This window comes from Canis aureus, chromosome 1 (genome assembly GCF_053574225.1).
Source record: "Canis aureus isolate CA01 chromosome 1, VMU_Caureus_v.1.0, whole genome shotgun sequence".
NCBI classification, from domain to species: Eukaryota; Metazoa; Chordata; class Mammalia; order Carnivora; family Canidae; genus Canis; species Canis aureus.
This window is the reverse complement of record NC_135611.1, coordinates 113,088,704-113,109,758: the sequence shown is the minus strand read 5'-3', so window position 1 is coordinate 113,109,758 and position 21,055 is coordinate 113,088,704. Positions and strand designations below refer to the sequence as shown.

Sequence of the window (21,055 nt, the reverse complement as noted above, 5' to 3'; positions counted from 1 at the left end):
CCCTGACCTCAAAAGATGTCAGGTGGCAACTCCTCATCCTGAGGGCCTCTGGTCTGTGGGGACACCTTTTCATTCCTTGAAATCTCGAGGACAGAGAGCTTCTGTGGAGCACATCCCTGAGTGGATAATTCTCCTGACACAGGACCGGGAATCTTCTGGACAGTGCCAGTGCTCTCCCCGGGCTCACCCTGCCCTGGGATGGACTCAGGAAGTCTAGGACCCACAGGGACCAGGACCCAGGCTGACCAGTCCCTCACCCCTGCCCAGGGCTCAGGGCCACTCACATCCTTTGGAGCCTCCTTAAGATCCTGGTGCAGCCCCTGGCATCCATACAGGGGTGACATAGTGACATGCAGACAACACCCAGGAAACCAAACCCTGAAGCTGGCTTTGGCTAAGGAGGTGGAAGAGGAGCTAATTTCCATCCGTTTCTCCAACAGACCCCCTGGTCCTTCCCACATGCCTGTTCTGTCCTGCTTACTCCATCTAGGGCCCTAGGAGCACCCCAATCTGTCAGGAGTCCCTGTGCAGCCTACACTCTGCCTGGCAACAGACAATGGGAGACGCAGCGTGACCACAGGAGGGTTTCCCAGGCAGACAACAGAGGATGCACAGGATTCTGAATCACATGGACAGTCTCTGGGCCAAGTTCTGCTCACAGACACTGAGAGAGGGTCTCCTCCAAAACTCCCCTTGAGAACCAGGGTGCGTTGAACCACCTAACCGGCCGCCATCATCTACTGTTCCCAAGACATAGAGAAATCCACTTCTCATCGGGGATCTGAATCCAGAGATACCTGGTACTGGGTCTGTGTCCCTAAAGCAGAGGCCAGGTTGGAGACACTGAGTGATGGACAGTGGATCCTCATCAGTCATCACCCTGCCTGCCTATGTCTCACCCCCAGAGTCTTCTCTGTGACCTTGATGCCAGGAGGAAATCCATCCTCCCCAGAGCAGGTGAGATCACTGGGGAGACCCGGGCCCAGCTGGGCTTCTCTGTTATCAAGGGAAACGATCCCCTGGACCTGGGGACCCTGGGCTGTGTGTGTGGTGCCCACAGACTCAAGGCCAGGACACAGCACAGGCCACTGAGGGAAGGGACAAGGGTCACCCTCTCAGGGAGCCGGGTCCCCCTCAGCCCGGCTCTTCAAAGCCTGCCCCCCGGGGCCAGGAGGATCCGCGTCCCCTGGGAGCTGGTTAGATGCAGGCTCCGGGGTCCACACCACACCTGCCGAGTCAGATCTGCTTTTCCACAGGATCTGCGGACCCTCCCTCCGTGGGCGCAGAGCAGAGGCGGCCCCGGCGCCACGTCCCGGGGTCTCAGCCTGGCTGCGCATCTGCTAAAGCAGCCTGTCCAGGGGTCACCTGGGCCTCCGCAGTCTTGATGACGTTCCCCAGGTGATCCCCAGGCCCGGTGGGGGTGACGTCCCGGGACAGGCTCTGGAGGCGGCCGCGGGCTCCCGCTCTGCAGGGGGAAGCCCCAGGGCCAGGAGGGAGGGCTGTGGGGGCGCGGACCCTGCACCTCGCCCCCAGCTGCGGGGCGCGCCCCGGACCCGACGCCCCGGGCTCGTGCTCGGGCCAAGCAGGCCGTGTGCGCAGCTGCGGGGACCCCCACGGGGACAGAGGAAGGGAACCCCGGGACCTGCCGTCGGGGAGGGGGGGGCCGGCGAGCCCCCGCCCGGCCCGCGTGACCCGGCCCCGCCCCCAGAGGCGGCCCCGCGCGGAGGGGGAAGGACGCGGCGCTGTGGGGCGGACCGCGGGGCCCGAGCGTCTGCGCGGCGGCAGCTGCTCTCACCCCGGCCGGACGGAGCGGGCAGCGGGCACCATGGAGCCCCCCTCGGCCTCTCCCCGAGCAGGGCGCGGCCCCTGGCAGGAGCTCCTGCTGGCCGGTGAGGGGGCCGATCCCCTGGGAGGGGCGGGAGGACGGGGGAGCGGCGGCCTGGGGCCTGGGGCCTGGGGGGGCGGACGGGGCTCCGCGGGGGACGGGGCGGCGGGCGGGGCGGGGGAGCCGGCTCAGCGACGGGGCGGCCTCGGGATCTGCAAGTGGGGAGTGAGGGGCTGGGTCCCAAGGGCCTCCTCACCGGGGACTCAGTTTTGCAACCTGACGGGAACCACACCCAGGGACCCTAAACCCTGGCCTTGCCACCACCCTGGGGTCCTGACCGATAAGCGCCAGACTCAGAGGGCCCTGGGGACGCTCAGCCCTGGTATTTGCAGCCGGGCCACCCCGGGGGACAGCACAGAGCAGACCAGTCCCTGCTCCCTGAGCTCACTTCTCTGGGAGGAAGACAGACCCGCAGAGACATCTGGAATGTCATGTCAGGTAAGGATAAGCGGCAATGAAGGGAACAGAGCAGGGAAAGGTCAGGACATGAAGACAGAGGGTCCTTAGAGGAGCAGGTCACGGCAGGCCTCTCCCAGGGACCCCCTGAGTGTCACCAGGTATCTGAGGGCAGTGAGGGTGTGAGCCACACACATTTGAGGAAGAGCTTTGGAAACAGGAAATTAAGTTGAGGGGCCCAAAATAACGTGGTCATGCCACTGACCTTGACCAACAGGAGACACACAGACACCCAGATACACATGTCTGCTCACACCCCTCCCCTGAGGCTGGGGGATTAGGACCTGCTGTGTCTCCAGGGCCTCAGCTTTCTGTCCCAACATGTAAGTCCAAACAATAATCCATCCCCTCTCTTCCCTCCTAGTCTCACTCTTAACCTTCCAGAACTCGCCCACCACTGCCCAAGTCACTGTGGAATCTGTGCCTATTGATGCTGCCGAAGGGAAGGATGTGCTTCTGCGTGTCCACAATCTGCCCGGGAATCTTCTAGGCTATGACTGGTTCAGAGAGGAAATTCTATCGTATCATATGTAGGAAACACACAAGTGATTACCCTGGGGCCTGCACATGGGGCAGAGAGACAGCCTACCCCAATAGATCCCTGCTGTTCCAGAACATCACCCTGAACGACATGGGGTATTACACCCTACAAATCATTAAGAAAAAATTTCAAATTGAACAAGTACTTGGACAGCTCCGTGTATTTCGTATTTCCTCTCTCATGTCTGGTGTCAGGTGGGGGGATTTCCACTACACACACACAGGATTCGCAGGCCTGCACTGGGCCTCCATCCCTCTCTGCATTATGTCCCATGAGGGGTTCAGGCATTTCGTGGGGGACCCACACACAGTGGAGACATACTTCCTAGGATTGGAATTCCTTTCCTGGAATTCAGACTCTGTAATCATCTGACAAAGACCCTGCAGGACTCATTCAAGGCCAGGCCTGAGGGATCCTCCCCAGACCTCAGCCCAGAAAGCCTCTGCCCAGACCACTGTCTTGGACCCCTGATTCTGGTGACCCCGGGGAGTGTGTGCCAGGATGGAGTTGGGGCTCTTGGGCAGAGCCAACTGGGAACAAGGAATTCCTAACAACCTGAGCTGGTCACCAGCCACATGTGGGGGAGTGGCAGGGCCTGGGCCTTCACCTGAGGCTCAGAATGGACAGCACAGACATAACAGGTCCCCAGTCTGTTGGCCAACTGCTGTGGGGGACTTGGGGTCTCCAGAGGAAAGGCAGTTCCCCAGGGAGCAACAGAGCAGTGAGATGCTCCTGGCAGCACCTCCTCCACCCAGATTCAGGCCCAGAGAGCCCTCTCCTGTGGGGTGAGCAGGAACAGAGGCCATTTGATTGACCAGCTGCTATGGACAAAATTTAGATCAGGTATTTCAGGATGTTTAAAGGTTAATTCACAGGCCTGGCAAATAGACATCATCTACCATTATTCCTCTTGCATTCTGGGGAAACCAAGGCATAGGGATAAACAGTCACTGAATCAGGGTCACACAAACTGATGAGCAGCACATCAGTCACCCAAGTTCTTTCTGCAGACCCAGCCCCGTCGTCTCCTCCATCAGTGGGTCTGGGCAGTGAGACCAAATGGAGGCTCACTCCAGTTTACTCTAGACCAGAATGACCTGCCTCAGCAATCAGAGGGAGAATGCCCCTGCCCCCCCAACCCCAGGGGGCTCATCCTCGCCTGCCTGGGCTGGACTTGAAATCAGATTGTTTCCTGATGTGTTGCTGTGGCTCCCACTGGGGTGTAAGGGATGGGACTTGCCTTCCCCTCCTGACTCTGCATCTGAAACCAGCACAGGGTCCACACGTAACAGACTCAGTTGCTTTTGCTTAGGAGGGAAGGAGTGGATGGTGGGGGATTCTTTCCCGCTGGAGGGCAGGGAGCCTGTGTGGCCAGACCTCCTAGGATCCTGCACCCAAGACCCCTCTCTGAAGAGATGATGGATCATTCATCGCTCACCACCCCTGCTTCCTGCTCATCCTCTGGCTCTTTGCTTAGTGGTTGGACTTGGCTCTGCCATGTAAGGGGTCACTGCCTCTTGTCACTCGTTATCAAACAGCCAGGGGGTGCTACGTCTCCAGGCTGTGGGGGGCTGAGAAGTGAACTGACCTCTGGGCTTGTTCCTGGTGGACTTGGGTGTCATTTCTGCTCATAACCCCATCTCCAGGGCAGGCTGTCATGTCTCTGATGAGCCAGGAGAGGTCCAGGGCTGCCTGTGACTCTGTCTGGCGTCTTCTCCTCTGACTCTGTAATCCACATTTGAGAAAGCCTGAAGTTTCAGGCACACAGAGTTGGGGCTTCGCTCTCCCTGAGCGCTCAGATACTCATGTATTTTTTTTAAAGATTTTATTTATTTATTCATGGAGATGCAGAGAGAGAGAGAGGCAGAGACACAGGCAGAGGGAGAAGCAGGCTCCATGCAGAGAGCCCGATTTGGGACTCAATCCAGGGTCTCCAGGATCACGCCCTGGGCTGCAGGCGGCGCTAAACCGCTGCGCCACCAGGGCTGCCACTGTATTTTTTTTTTTTTTTTTTGCGGATACACAGATTTGCTTTATTCTTTTAAGGACTCTAGTTGGCTGAGTGCTGGGATATGTCACGTCTGATTCAAGATGCCTGTGGAAGGGGCACCTGGGTGCCTTAGTTGCTTAAGAGTCTGCTTTCGGCTCAAGTAATGATCCCAGGGTCCTGGATCGAGGGGTTGGTGGGGCTCTCTGCTCAGTGGCAAGTCTGCTTCTCCCTTTCTCTGTGCCTGATCCTCCCCCTTCTTGTGCGCTCTCTTTCTCTCTCAAATATATATATATATATATATATATATATATATATATATATATATATATATATATATATATATTTAAAAAGATGCCTGCTGAGGAATCACAGGTACCACACAGGGCAATGTTCTCTCTATTGTCTGCACAGCGGAGTTACACAAACCCAGCATCACAAGCAACAACTCCAGCCCCGTGGAGAATGCGGATTCTGTAGTGTTAATGTGTGAAGCTCAGACTCAGAGCACAAGCTGCCTGTGGTCAGTAAACAGTAAGAGCCTCCCGGACAGTCCCAGGCTGGAGCTGTCCCTGGACAACAGGACTCTCACTGTACATGGTGTCACAAGGAATGACCCTATGAGGGACCCTATGAGTGTGAAACTCGGAACCCAGTGAGTGCCGATTGTAGTGACCCATTCACCCTGAATGTGCTCTGTTGAGTAACTTCCATTCCTACCTGGCCCAGCTGCGAGCTCAAGTCCACACAGCCAGAGGCCAAGCCACATCCTTCCTTCTGGGGTCCACGTCCATGACCCTCAGCTGGACCCCCAGCCTGGCCATGGCTTCTTGTCCCCAGCAAACTTGGGCAGGCCCAGCATAACCAAGACTAGGAAGGGGTGGGCTGCTCCTTCCTGGGAGGGTCAACAGCCTGGGAGGGGAAACAGCTTCATGTCTCAGACCCAGGCTCAGTGAACACAGGGGGCTTCTGGTTGGGATGTTTGAAAACAAGGTTGGGACCCAGCTCAGAGGGACACTGTGGCCCTTATACAGATGGGAGCTTCCCTTTCCCTGGGATTACATCACCTGTGGCTTTATTCTGTTTGCTCCAGATGGCCCGGACACACCCACCATTTACCCCTCAGACTCCTATTACCATCTAGGGGGAAACCTCAGTATCTCCTGCGGCACAGCCACTAACCCACCTGCACAGTATTCTTAGTTTATCAGTGGGAGACCCCAGCTATCCACATAGGAGCTTATTATCCCCAACATCACTGTAAATCATAGTGGATCCTATACCTAACTTATCTATCAGAATGGCTCACCATTATCTATCTATCTTATCTATCAGAATGGCACTTGCCTCAATAAGACCACAGTCGAGATTGTCACCGTCTCTGATAAGTGCATCCCTGGAGCATCTGCACTGAGCACTGATGTGAAGTTCTGTCTGCTTTTCAGAAAAGGGCCTAGAATAAGTTCTTTCCCATTTTCTTGTCACAAGCATATCCCAAATCTGTCCCTGAATGATCCCCTTACATGTCTGCAGGTGCTTCCTCCCCTTACTCTTGGATTTTTCATGGCCCCTTGGGTCCAGCCTGTAATGTGGGGAGAGGGTCCTCAGCTCCAGAAAGACCTGCATAAAAGGGGGCTTTGCAAATGGGGCAGAAAGAAGGGTCCTCAGGGTCAGGTTGCCTTTTGTTATTGAATTACAGAAGTGCTTTATATATTCTGAATATTAACCTTTTACCTGATAGGAGTTGCAATTATTTCCTTCTAACCCACAGGTTGCCCTCACTTTTCTTTGCAAAGTGAACTTTAGTTGACACACTATGTGACATTAGTGACATCTGGGCTCTCTCTACAGTGGGCTATTATGGACATTGCTGCTTTAAACTTTGGGGTGAAAAAAACTTTGGGGTGCAGGTATCCCTTCAGATCACTACGTTTATATCCATTGGAAAAATACCTAGTAGTGCAATTGCTGGGCCATAAGGCAGCTCTATTTTTAACTTCTTGAGGAATCTCCACACTGTTGTCCAGAGCGGCTGTACCAGCCTGCATTCCCATCAAGTGTAAGAGGGTTCTGCTTTCTCTGCATCTTCACCAACATTTGTTGTTGCCTGACTGAATTTAACCATTCTCACTGGTGTGAGTTGGTATCTCATTGTAGTTTTGATTTGTATTTATTTCCCTGATGCCAAGTGATGTGGAGCATTTTTTCACGTTTTTGTTGGCTCTTGGTATATTTGCTTTGGAGCAATGTCTGTTCATGAATATCCAACAGAATAAAGACAGTCTCCTCAAAAATGGTGTTGGGAAAATTGGACACCCGCACATAGAAGAATGAAATTGGACCGTGATCTTACACCATATACAAGGATAAACTCAAAATGGATGAAGGAACTAAATGTGAGAGAGGAATCCTTCAAATCCCTAGAGAAGAACACAAACAGCAACCTCTTCGACCTCAGATGCAGCAACTTCTTGCTAGACACATCTCCAGAGGCAACAGAAACAAAAACAAAAAGCAAAAACAAAAAAGAATTGGGACTTCATCAAGATAAAAAGCTTTGCACAGCAAGGGAAACAGTTGATAACCCTCCCTGGCCCCCAGGAATCCCTACAGAATGGGAGAAGATATTTGCAAATATCTTATCAGATAAAGGGTTGGTATCCAAGATCTATAGGAACTCATCAAACTCAACACCCAGAAAACAAAGAATCTGGTCAAGAAATGGGCAGAACTCATGAACAGACATTTCTGTTAGTTTCATTTTGGGGTAGTTCATTCTTAGTATTAGCAACAGACTGATTTTATATGTCGATTATTTATTCTGCAAATTTGTTGAAATTATTTATTGGTTCAGCAGTCTTTGGGGGGATCCTTAGGACTTTGGACATATAATTTCATGTCATCTAAAACAGACATAATTATACTTATTCCTTTCCAATTTGATTGCGTTGTGGTTTTTTTTTTTTCTCCTCCTAATTATTTTAGCTTGGATTTCTGAACTTTTTTTTTTAAGATTTATTTATTTATTCATGGGAGACACACACACACACACACACACACACAGAGGCAGAGACACAGGAAGAGGGAGAAGCAGGCGCCATGCAGGGAGCCCGATGCGGGACTCGATCCTGGGACTCGATCCGGGACTCCAGGATTACGCCCTGGGCTAAGGGCAGGCGCTAAACCACTGAGCCACCCAGGGATCCCCTTCTTTTTTTTTTAAGATTTTATTTATTTATTCATAGACACAGAGAGAGAGAGAGGCAGAGACACAGGCAGAGGGAGAAGCAGGCTCCATGCAGGGAGCCCCATGTGGGACTCGAATCCAGGTCTCCAGGATCACACCCTGGGCTGCAGGCGGCGCCAAGCCGCTGCGCCACCGGGGCTGCCCCAGGGATCCCCTTCTGAACTGTTTTGAATCAGGTGGTGAAAGTGGCATGTTTATCTTCTATCTGATCTTAGAACAAATGCTTTCAGTGTTTCATCATGGAGTATGATGCTAGCTACGGGCATTTCATATAAGGCCTTCACTATGTTGGGGTAGTTTTCTTCTATTCCTAAGAGTGCCAGTACTGTGTATACAGTAACCACTTCTCTACAGGAGGTTTTTGCCATGAGAGTGAATCCACAGGTCTGGAGGTGAAAATCTTTTTCAGAGTGAGAAATCCTGTAGATTGAAAAGTCTTGGATTCCTAAGGTTATGAAGAATGGGCAGTCTGCTCTCATTCCCTAGTAAATTATAACAATGTGAATGATGGGGCAGCCTGGATGGCTCAGGGGTTTAGCGCCGCCTTCAGCCCAGGGTGTGATCCTGAAGACCAGGGATCGAGTCCCACATTGGGCTCCCTGCATGGAGTCTGCTTCTCCCTCTGTTTGTGTCTCTGCCTCTCTCATGAATAAATAAATAAAGTCTTTATTAAAAAAAAAAAGACAGTGTGAATGAATGCCTTCCCTATGTTACATAAAGCTATCTTGAACAGAGAGATGGAAGGGCTATGAGTCTTTCAATCACAAACTACATGGAAAGATATATAAGGAAAGAAGCCTCATCTTTTAAAGTCACAAAAATTCAAGAAAAAAATCATACAGAATTCCATGGGAAAAAATTCCACCTGATGATGAGGATTCTGGACATGTCAACTTAAAAGAGGTTCCTAGTGCTGATACTACAGAGATGTCCAGGCAGATCAGACACATGACTGAGGGCCAGAAGGGAATGTGAGGGCCAGAGGAGGAGGTAAAGCCCTCTCCTTACAGATCATCACCTGAACAAAGACCTTCATCGGATCTGAAGACAACGGGATCATCCCCTGGGTCACCATTATAGAGCTCACGGGGGCCTTAGAGTGGCCGAGATCTCAGAGGAAAGAGCACAGCCCTTGGCTCCAGGCCAACTCTCCTTCTGTTTCCCCCAGTGTATCTCCACAGAGCAAGTGGACCAGCCTTGTCTCCAGGCCAGAAATACCATAGTCATAGAACCTAATAACTCTGTGGTCCTGATCTCCACAAATGACACTGGGGTCTCTATCCAGTGTTCCTTCAATGGCCAGAGTCTAAAGCTCATAGAGAGGATGAAGCTGTCCCAGGACAAGGGCACCCTGGCCATATGCCCTGTCAGGAGGGAAGATGCTGGGAATTATAAGTGTGAAGTCTCCAAGGTGGTCACTTCCAGCAAAACTGACCCCCTCAGTGTGAGGAGGAGGTAGAGGCCTGCAAAACATCATGGATAAGATCGCCAAAATTAGACTTGCTTGTAGTATCTTGCTTCTGTTATGTACCAGCTCTTGAACCTTGGGCAAGACACTCAATCTCCTGAACCTCAGTGTTCTCATCTTAAAAAACTAGAAAGAACAGGTGGATCTTAGGGCTGCTGTGAGGGTTGTTAATATGAGCTCATGAGATGAAATCCTGAGACAGTATCATGCTTAGATTTGGGGCTCAATCAAATTTAGTAGCTATTGGTTTTTTGTTATTAACATTTTTGTTACTAGCTGTAATGTCATGTGGATTTGAGATTCAGTGTTGTCTTATCACGTTGCAGCTCTGTGACCTTCACTGATTTAGTCAAGCTCTTTCCACACTCAGATACTCATTTTGCACAGTGGGGATGACATCTGGCCCCCTCCAGGGCAGAGAAGCAACAGATGAGATAAATACAAAGTATTTCCCATGTGCTTTGCAGAGAACTGACCTCAAAAGCTATCATCTAATGTTCTTCTCTTTAATCAGTGTTGAGTGGACAGGTAAGAATCTCCCTGTAAGAGCATCAGTGATGATGAAAGGGAAGACACAGGGGAAGAGGCATAACGTGAGAGGAAGATACACAGGACAGCTGTGCTGGTGCGGGGAACTACATGAGGATTAGAGCAAGTCCAAGGTTTTACTTCGAGGAGCAGAAATGATGCAGCAGTCAGGGGGTCAGGACTCTGGTGACAACACATACACCACCCAGACCTCAGTGGCCTTTCCTTCCTCCCTAAGCATGCCCTTCCCTCTTGGCCCCTCCTGGTGTCCCCAGATTTGACTTCGGACACATTCCCCTGACTTTTTCTTCTTATTTTGGATGAAAGACCACAGGCCTCCCTATGGGGTCCATCATTAGCATTGTACTCGGCGTTCCGCTCGGACCAGCGCTCATGGCTGCCTTGGGGTGTCTCCTGCTCTGCAGAAGGACTGGAAGGTACAACGGCATTTCCCACATGCTGATCCTGTCCCACAGCCTACTCCCGGGCAAGACGGAGACCCCGTCCTGACCTAGGATTCTGGGCTGGCTCTTACAGACCTCCCAACTGCCCCCTGGATTTTCCCTCTCATTCCATCTGGCTCCTTCCTCATCAGCTACAGACCTGGGCACTTCCTTCACAGCCTCCTCTGTTATAAATGAGAGACAATTGGGGAACAGCCCCTCAGGGTTGTCCTGATCATTTGCCAAACCTATAAAAATGCTGACAGGAGTAAGGGCTCAGTAAACAGCACCTCCTATGGTTTTTGTTTAGTCCACACACCTTGTGCATGGGATTTGTGGGCTCCGGATGTGAGAGAGATCCTGGGGAAGGTCACACAACAGAGAGTGGAAGAGCCTGACTAGCCAGGTGGGATCATCCCTCAAAATGGCAGATGCAGGAACCAGAGCCTCTGTTGTGGAAGACAGGAAACCTGGGTTCAACCAAAGGATGTCCTGGCATGTCCTTTGTGCCTCTTCCAGGCAGAGGGAGATTGATGATGGCCAGTGTCACATTACAGCATCATCAGGCCTGAGGGGCCTTGGTTCTGACCCCAGCAGGAGCCCCACCTTCAAGGATCCAGTATCCCCAAGGCTCTCCACTAGTCCTGAACATACAGCTGCAGCTTTGCTCCTTCTACTCATCAAACCCTCATGTTTGATTCCTCTCCTGGGTCTTCCATCACTTTTCAGGACACTTTCTCCTAGACTCCCATCAGCCTCCAAGGCTTCCTCTGTGGGCCCAGGACAAATGTGCTCCACGGCCTTTCCTTATCCCCTCTCCTGGGCCCTTGCTCTCCTAAATAGCAGTGGTGGAGAGAAGAGATCTCTAACTCCTACCTGCATGAGGATCCTCCTTGTCCCCAGCTGTGACACCAAAGCTGTGACCTCACCCTGCTCCCATTACACGTGGTCTTTCCTAGGGTCACTGCCTGCCATGATCTCAAAGAGCTCCAGAGCCCAACATCCATCCCCAACCACTGAGTATCTCTTCAGCCCAGAAGAAACTGGGATCCCTACTCCTGCCCCACAATGTCCACTCCTGGATTCAACTCCTGGGGCTTCTGACCCTTTCTCTGGGGCTTCAGCACACAGGACCTCCACTGGCCATACTCCCTGACTTGTGGAATTTGGATCATAGGTTATAACCTGGCACTCATGAAGCCCTAAAATATCCTATGGGTCTTTCCCTGGAAGGTGCTCCTTCTGTGGTTCTCTGAGCGCTAAAGACGTGTCCCTGACTGGGAGTGTGGGCTCAAAGTTCCTCACAGCCCTGGATGCTAACTCCTGTCTCTCCCCCCAGGCCATGGTCCACCCAGCAGCTCTACATCCCCGGTAAGCTCGCTCCCTCCCCCAGCCTTTCCACTGGGGTCCAGGCTGTGCAGGCTCAAGGCAGGGCCACCAACCAATTCAGCAGCATCACAGACCCTGCTTCCCTAAGAGTAGCCAGGCAAGGCAAGCCATGTATTGGCCAGGAGTGGACCTACTCCTGGGGCAGGACCAGCCCTCACCATGTCCTGAGATTTCCCTATTCCCCTGAGCTGGCCAAAGGTAAACCCTGGAGTCCAGCCAGGCAGGGGCAGGGTGGGTACTGGGAGCAACAGGAAGGGTCCTGGCTAACAAGAATGGGGCAGGGAGTGCAGTGGGCCTGTTTGGGCATGGATCAACAGGCTTGGAGAAGGCTGCTCAAGAGGCAGATCTGCTCACTCCTGTAGAGAAAAGACCCTCCCTTCCTGCTACCAACACCCATTCTCTCCTGTTCAGGACTCCCTGCCCAGCTCCACAGCAGCAGTTCCTATCTGCCAAGTGAGTAGGGCAATGAATGTTCTGGGCTCTGAAGCCCAAGGGAGCCAAAGATTTGCCCCCTTCCTGCCCTGGCTGTGCTGTCAGGTTCAGGAAACAGCAGAGCAAAGAGGATCAGTGTCAGTGGGAGGAAGAAGGGGCCTGGGGCAGAAACCTGCCACATGGCCAGGCTCCCAGAGAGCAGCCAGGTAGGCCTAGAACCTGAATGTCAGGCAGATATGTTCACAGAAGGTTATAGGGGCTCAGAGGCCTCTTCTTGTTTTACAGGAATTATGACAGCTGGACACAAGCATTTACTGCAGACCAACTACACCACAGAAATTGCTGTTTAGTTTCCCCTGCGAACTGCTACTTCCAGGGGCCTTCCTGAGACCCCAGACCCTGTGTGGGGTTAGAAGGTCAGGAGCCGCAGCTTGAGCCACAGAACCAACTCTAAGCATTGAGAATATTCATAGACCTGGACCCACAAGTGGTCTTTTTTCAGTCCATTCTTTGTTCTCTCTTCTGGTTTCCAGTGATGTCAATGTGAGATCGTTCCCTTTTTCTGATTTTTTTTTTTTTGAGAGAGAGAGAAGGAGAGAGAGAGAAATGCTCCTGAGAATGGAAAGGGGCTGAGGGAGAAAATCCTTAAGCCGACTCCCAACTGAGCAGGGAGCCCAGCACAGGGCTTGATCTCAGGACCCTGACATCATGACTTGAGCCCAAATCAGATGCAATGCAATCCCCATCAATGTGCCTACAGCATTTTTCAATGAAAGAGAAAAAAGCAATTCTGAAATTTGTATGGAACCACAAAATGCACCAAATAGAAAGTCTGCTTGAGCAAGAAGAAGGAAGCTGGCAGCATCACTTTTCCTAATTTCAAACTACATTCCAAAACTGCCATCATCAAAATACTAAGGCATGGTGACAGCACTCCAACGAATGCATCTACCGTCACTTGTCTCTCAAGTGTGGATTTAAGAGAGGTGAGCAGCCAAACCCAAGTTCATAACCAGTTCTCTGTCAGGTACCAGTATTGACAGAGGGAAACAATAGTGGAACAGAAAAGAGCCCTGAACTAAATCCATGCATATAAGGTCAACGGATCTTCGACAAGGGTGTCAAAAATACACAGTGGGAAAGGATAGTCTCTACAACAGTTGATGTTGGGGAAAGTGGATAGCCACATGCAAAAGAATGAAATGGCACACTTACTTTACACATACAAAAATCAACTAAAATTCACCAACTTAAATCATAAAACTCCTAAGAGAAAACATAGGGGAAAAGCTTGATGACATTGGTCTTGGCAAAGACTTCATGGATATGACAGAAAAAGCACAGGTAACTGAAATGAAAGTCAACAAGTAGGACTATATCACACTAAGCACTTTCTGTACAGCAATGGAAATCAGGAACAAAATGAGAAGGCAACCTAGCAAATGGGAGAGAATATTTTAGAACATGTACATATAATGGGTTAATATCTCCCAGATAAAAGGAACTCCTACACCAGCATAGTAAAAAAGACAGGAACAAATGACCTGATGTTCAATGGGCTAGCATGTCTCCAAAGACAAAGGAAACCAAGCAAAAACGAAGTCTTGGGTCTTTGACAACATGGAAAGCCTCCACACAGCAAAGGAGATGGTCAACAAACTCAAAGGCAACCGATGGAATGGAAGAAGATATATGCAAATTTCTTATCAGATAGAGGGCTGCTATTGAAGATCTAACAGAAATCATCAAACTCAACACCAAAAATAAACAAAGAATCCAGTCAAGAAATGAGCAGAACACATGAACTGACATTTCTTCGAAGAAGACAAATGGCCAAGAGACACAAGGGAAACTGCTCCACATCACTTGGCATCAGGGAAATACAAATCAAAACCACAATGAGTTATCACCTTACACCAGTCAGAATGGCTAAAATGAACAACTCTGGAACAACAAATGGTGCAGAGGATGCAGAAAAAGGGGAACCCTCATACACTGTTGGAGGGATGCAGGCTGGTACAGCCACTCTGGAAAACTGTATGGAGTTTCCTCAAGATATTAAACATAGAACTACAATACGATCCAGCAATCCCACTTCTAGATAATTCTCAAAAGAACTGAAAGCAAGATCCCGAGGAGGTATGTGCACACCGGTGCTTATTACAGCACTATTCCCAACAGCCCAGCTATGGAAACACCTAAATGTCCATTGCAGATGAGTAGTTGAGGGAGATGTAGTATATACATATAATGGAACACTATTAAGTGGATAAATCTCATATGCACTGTTAATAAAGTTAAAGTAAGGTAATAGACAATGATAAATGTTTTCACAGTTGAAACCAAAGCAAACAGCACCCTGAGATGCCACTTCTCATACATCAGACTGGCAAAACAAATGTAAAAGACTGTCCATAATTAGTGTTGTTGAGGATGGAAGCACTCTCATACATTACTAGTGAGAAAGTAAAATTACAATACTTTGGGAAACAGTATCGCATGTTCTTCAACCAATTAAACTTGTGCCTCCTCAGCGATACCCTCACTGCCCTCCTGTAACTCTTCCCAAGAGATATGAGAGCACACTCCCATTTCAAAGCCTCCTGCACTAAAGTTTCTGGCAAGTCTACTTGTAATAGCCCAAAGATGGAAACAATATAAATGTCCATAAATGAGTGAACGAATTAAAAAAAAACCTTTCTGCACCCTTCCAATGTACTACACTAAGAGATTAAAAAGAATAAAACTGTGGATCCATGCAATAAATGTACCAATGGGTTAATTTTTTTAAACCACACTGAGTAAAGAATTCAACCCCGACCTTAAATTATATTGTATTATTCACCTATTCAAAATTCTAAAAACTGTAAACTAATGTCTAACAACAAGCAATGTAAGGTTTCATGTGAACAGGGGAAGGAGGGTTAAAAGGGGCCAAAGAAAAGAATAGAGAGGACATGAGGGGACTTTTGAGAGGAAGGGACATGTTCACTATCTTATGTAGGAATGAATTTTCTAGTGCATCCACATGGGAAAACTGAACATATTGTTTACTTTACGTATGTTGAGTTTCCTTTTTATTTCTTTATTGGGGAGAGATAGCAGGACCAAGGGGGAGGGATAAAAGAGGAAGCAAAATCCTAAATGAGCAGGGAACCCACTTGGGGCTCCATCCAGGACCAGGAGATCATCACCTGAGCCAAAGGCAGACACTGAACTCCCAGGCACCCCTGGTGAGTTTCTTATATGTCCACTATATCTCAATAAAGTTGTCAAAATTATATATACATATATGAAATATTACTTAAGTACAAATTTAAAAAATAGCCAACTTCAGGGCAGGTCTCTGTCTTCCCTCCTTCCCTCCTTGTCCACCAGGTGGCGGCAGAGCTGCTCTGTAGCCAAGAGCCTTGCTCAGGGCGCCACAGCCCAGCAGGCTCTGACCCACCTGTCTCACCGCTGTCACCCACTGTCACACTTCTCCTGGCTCCCAGGCTCTTCGTCCTGAAGGCCCCTGGTCTGTGGAGACCCCTGAAGATTTCTCAGCAGCCCGTGGAGTCCTGGGGAACTAGGGGACATTCCCGTGCAGGTGGGACAGGAGAACCCAGGATCTGCCTTTGTTTCCGGGGGGCTGAGGGTCTCCTCCCCTTTACAGAGGCAGCCCTGGGATCCCTCAGCTGAGTCTCTGGGTGGAGCCGCTCCAGCTCCTGTTTCCTGTGGGAGATCTAGAGCAGAGAACAGACAGAGACACAGATAACTTGGAGGCAATACCCCTACCCCTAGGCTGTGATGGAGAGACAGGGCATTGTGGTGTCCAGCCTTCCAGGCAGGTATGTTTTCCCCCAAGTCTCAAGAGATGACTACTAGGTCATTCCTTGGACTGTTGAGGACAGAGAGCTCCTACTGTGGAGCACATCCTTTTTGGTAGATAATCCTCCTGAAAGAGGCTCAGGAATCTTCTGGACAGTGCCTGTCCTCTCCCCAGGCTCACCCTGCCCTAGAATGGACTCAGGCAGTCTAGGACCCACAGGAACCAGGACCCAGGCTGACCAGTCCCTCACCTCTGCCCAGGGCTCAGGGCCACCCATATCCTTTGGAGCTGGTCAGCATCCTGGATGCAGCCCCCGGCAGCGCCTCCAGGAGGCGACATAGGGACATGCAGACAATACCCGGGAACCCAAAACCCTGAAGCTGGCTTTGGCTAATGAGGAGAAGGAGGAGCCTGAATTCTATCCCTTTCTCAAACAGACCCCCTGGTCCCTCCCACCGGCCTGTTCTGTCCTGCTGGCTCTGTCTAGGGTGCTCCTAGGGTGATACGTAAGGGGTCTCTGTGCTGTCCCCACTTTTTACCTGACATCAGCCAATGGGAGAGACAGTGTGACCACAGGAGGCTTCCTCAGGCAGAGGACACAGGCTGCCCAGGATACTCAAGACCACATGGACAGTCTCTGGACCATGTTTCAGCCAAAAGACCTTTAGAGGGTGAGTCTCCTCAAAACCTTCCCTTGGGGACCAGAGAGCCCCAGCCACCTGATCTCCCACCACTGCTTCTCTTCCCAGGATGTGCAAGAATTCCTCTTCACACCTTGTAAATGAGCTCCTCAGACACCTGGTCCTGAGTCTCTGCCCCTGGAAGCAGAGGTCAAGCTGTTGACACCCAGGGATGGGCACTGGACCCTCACCAGTCATCACCCACGCTGCCCCTTTCTCACCCCCAGAGTCCTCTCTGTGACCTTGCTGCCAGGAGGAAATCCATCCTTCCCAGAGCAGGTGAGAACACTGGGGAGATCCGTGCCCAGCTGAGCTTCTCTATTACAAAGGGAAACGATCCCCTGGATCTGGGGACTCTGGGCTGTGTGTGTGGTGTCCACAGACTCAGGCAGGACACAGCAGAGGGCACTTAGAGAGGGGAGAAGGGTCATCCTCTCAGGGAACCAGGACCCCTCAGCCCGGCTGCTGTGTCAGGAGGGATGATGCTGGGAGTTACCAATGTGAGGTCTCCAGCCTGGTCAGTTCCAGCAAAAGTGACACACTCTGTGTGACTGTGACCTGTGAGTGAACTTCAACCCCTCTTCCATCCATCCTGTATATTTTCCTGGCAGGGGGTATGAAATGGATGAAGTCCCAGAGGAGGTAGAGGCCTATAGGACATCGTGGATGAGGTCCCCAGAATTAAACTAATCTTTTAGCATCTTGGTTCTGATATGTACCAGCTGTTGGACCTTGGGCAAGACTCTCAACCTCCAGAGCCTCAGTGTTCTCATATATAAAACTGGAAAGAACAGCTGGATCTCTGGGCTGTTGTGAGTGTTGTTAATATGAGCTCATGAGATGAAATCCTGAGACAGCATCATACTCAGATTTGGGGCTCAATCAAATTTAGCAGCTATTGGTTTTTTTGTTGTTGGCATTTTTGTTACTAGCTGTAATACCACGTGGAATTGGGATTCAGTGTTTTCTTATCACGTTCCAGCTCTGTGACCTTCACTGATTTAGTGAAGCCCTTTAAACACTCAGATGCACATTTTGCACAGTGGGAATGACACTTGGCCCCCTTAAGGGCAGAGAAGCAGCAAATGTTATAAACATAAAGCATTTCTATCTCATGTGCTTTGCACAGAACTGACCTCAAAAGTCATTGGCTAAGGCTTTTCTCTTTAATCAGTGTTGAGAGGACAGATGAAGGTCTCCCTGTAAGAACATCAATGATGATGAAAGGCAAGAAAAAATGATGATGAAAGGGAAGACATAGGAGAAGAGGCATAATGTGAGAGGAAGATGAACAGGATGGCTTTGCTGGTGGGGGACAATGTGAGAATGAGAGCAATCCAAGGTTTCACTGTGATGAACAGGAATGATGCAGCAGTCAGGGTGTCAGGACTCTGTGGTGACAACACATACACCACCCAGAACTCAGTAGCCTTGTCTTCCTCCCTAAGCATGCCCTTCCTTCTTGGCCCCTCCTGGTGTCCCCAGATTTGACTTTGGACTCCTTCCCCTCCCTTTTTCTTCCTATTTCAGATGAAAGAAGCACCATGGGCCTCCCTGTGGGGTCCTTCATTGGCATTGCATTTGGGGTTCTGCTCAGATTAGTATTCATGGCCACCGTGGGGTGTCTCCTGCTCTGCAGAAGGACTGGAAGGTAAGAGGCATTTTCCACAGCTGATCCTGTCCCACAGCTGACCCCCAGGCAGGAGGGAGACCTCGTCCTAACCTAGGATTCTGGGCTGGCTCTTCCAGGCCTCCCAACTGCCCCCCTGATTTTCCCTCTCATTCCATCTGGCTCCTTCCTCACCAGCTGCAGACATGGGTGCTCCCTTTACAGCCTCATCAGTTATAAATTAGAGACAATTGGGAAACAGCCCCTTAGGGTTGTCCTGATCACTTGGCAAACCTATAAAAATGCTGACAGGAGTAAGGGCTCAGTAAATGGCACCTCCTGTGGTTTTTTAAGTCCACATGCCCTGTGTGGGGGATTTGTGGCCTCGAGATTTCAGAAAGTTCCTTGGGAAGGTCACACAGCAGAGAGTTGAAGAGCCTGACAGACCAGGTGGGGTCATTCCCCAAAATGGCAGATGGATGAACCACATCAGGAACCACAACCTCTATTGTGTGAGGCCAGAGAACCTAGGCTCATCCAGGGAGAGGTCCTGGGATGTCCTCTATGCCTCTTCCAGGCAGATGGAGATCAAGGATATCCATGTCACATTATAGGATCTCCTGGCCTGAGGGGGCGAGGGTCTGACACATCAGGCGCCCCACATTCAGGGATCCAGTATCCCCAGGGCTCCCAACATGTCCTGAACACACAGCTGCAGCCTTGCCCCTTCCACTCATCAAACCCTCATATTTGATTCCTTTCCTAGGTCCTCCATCAATTTTCAGGACAGTTTCTCTTAGATCCCATTGCCTGCGGGTCTTCCCCTCTAGGCCCAGGACAGGCATGGTCCATGGCCTTTCCTTATCCCCTCTCCTTGGCCTTTCCTCTCCTAAACAGTAGTGGTTGAGAGAGAAGTTCACTAATCCTGCCTGAATGAGGATCCTCTTTGTCCCCAGCTGTGACTCCAAACCTGTGACCTCACCCTGATCCCCTCACACTTAAGCTTGATCTTTCCTAGGGTCAGTGCCTGCCATGATCTCAAAGAGTTCTGGCGCCCAGCATCCACCCCTCATGAGTATCTCTTCAGCCCAGTAGGGACCGAGAGCCCCATAGACCTGCCCCATATTGTCCACTCCTGAAATCACCCTGTGAGGTTTCTGAGCCATTCCCTTTAGCACACGAGACCTCTCGTGGCTTTAGCACATGGGGCCTCCACTGGCCATACTCCCTGACCTCTGGAATTTGGATCATAGGTCATAACCTGGCCTCACGGTGCCCTAAAATGGCCTATGGGTCTCTCCCTGGGAGGTGCTCCTTCATCCCTGGTCCCTGAGAGCTCAGGACCTATCCCTGCCTGGGATGGTAGGCCCAAGCTTCCTCATAGCCCCGGGTGCTAACTCCTGTCTCTGCCCCCAAGCCATGGTCCAGCCAGCAGCTCCACATCCCCAGGAAGTTCGCCACTTCCCCTACTTTTTCCACTGGAACCCCTTCTGTGCAGGCTTACGGCAGAACCACCAACCAATTCAGCAGCATTCACAGGCCCTGCTTCCTTCAGAGTAGCCAGGCAAGGCAAGCCATGTACTGGCCAGGAGTGGACCCACTTCTGGGGCAGGACCAGTCCCCACCATGTCCTGAGTTTTCCCTGCTCCCCCGAGCTGGCCAAAAGTGAATCCTGGAGTCCAGCTAGGGGCAGGGTGGGCACTGGGAGCATCAGCCAGGGGTCCTGGGCTAATAGGAATGGGGCAGCAGTGCTGTGGGGAGTAGTCTGGGACAGGGGCATGGGTCAACAGGCTTGGAGAAGGCTGCTCAAGAGGCAGGTCTGCTCATTCCTGTAGAGAAATGACCTTCCTTCTCTGCTACCAATACCCATTCTCCCCTATTAGGACTCCCTGCCCAGCCCCACAGCAGCAGTTCCTATCTACCAGGTGAGTGTGGGCAATGAATGACCTGTCCCTTAAGCCTTAGGGGGACAAAGATCTGCCCCCGCCTGCCCCTGGCTGTGCTATTAGGTTCAGGAAACAACAGAGCAAAGGGGATCAGGGTTAGTGAGGGGGAAGAAGGGGCCTGGGGCAGAAACCTGCCACACAGCAAGGCTCCCTGAGAGTGGCCAGGTGGGCCTGGAGCCTGAAAGTCACACAGATATGTTCACAAAAGGTTACAGGGGCTCAGAGGCCTCTTCTTGTTTTACAGGAATTACGACAGCTGGACACAAGCATTTACCGCCAGATCAACCACAAAGCAGAAGTGGCTTCTTAGGGCAGCCCGGTGGCTCAGTGGTTTAGTGCTGCCTTCACCCCAGGGCTGGATCCTGGAGACCAGGGATCGAGTCCTGTGTCGGGCTCCCTGCGTGGAGCCTGCTTCTCCCTCTGCCTGTGTCTCTACCTCTCTCTCTCCCTCTCTGTGTGTCTGTCATGAATGAATAAATAAAATCTTAAAAAAAAAAAAGAGGTGGCTTCTTAGTTTCCCCTGGGAATTGTTCCTTCCAGGGGACTTCCTGAGAACTCAGACCCTAGGTGGGGTCAGGAGCCACAGTCTGAGCCAGAGAACCAGCTCTAAACCTTGAGGATATTCAGAGTCAT

General features: G+C 51.0%; 1 protein-coding gene across 1 annotated transcript; it reads left to right on the top strand.

Moving 5' to 3' along the window:
* Window positions 1-1,606: 1,606 nt before the first annotated feature.
* Window positions 1,607-20,841, top strand: CEACAM6 (CEA cell adhesion molecule 6). The gene is given in 15 exon segments (XM_077894219.1): window positions 1,607-1,889; window positions 2,706-2,855; window positions 2,858-2,908; window positions 2,911-3,048; window positions 5,284-5,489; window positions 5,492-5,567; window positions 5,963-6,259; window positions 9,304-9,571; window positions 11,895-11,926; window positions 12,356-12,397; window positions 18,398-18,518; window positions 19,495-19,551; window positions 19,894-19,923; window positions 20,359-20,401; window positions 20,667-20,841. Coding segments are annotated over 15 exon segments (1,641 nt in total). The 5' UTR covers window positions 1,607-1,825; the 3' UTR covers window positions 20,733-20,841.
* The last annotated feature ends 214 nt before the right edge of the window (window positions 20,842-21,055 follow it).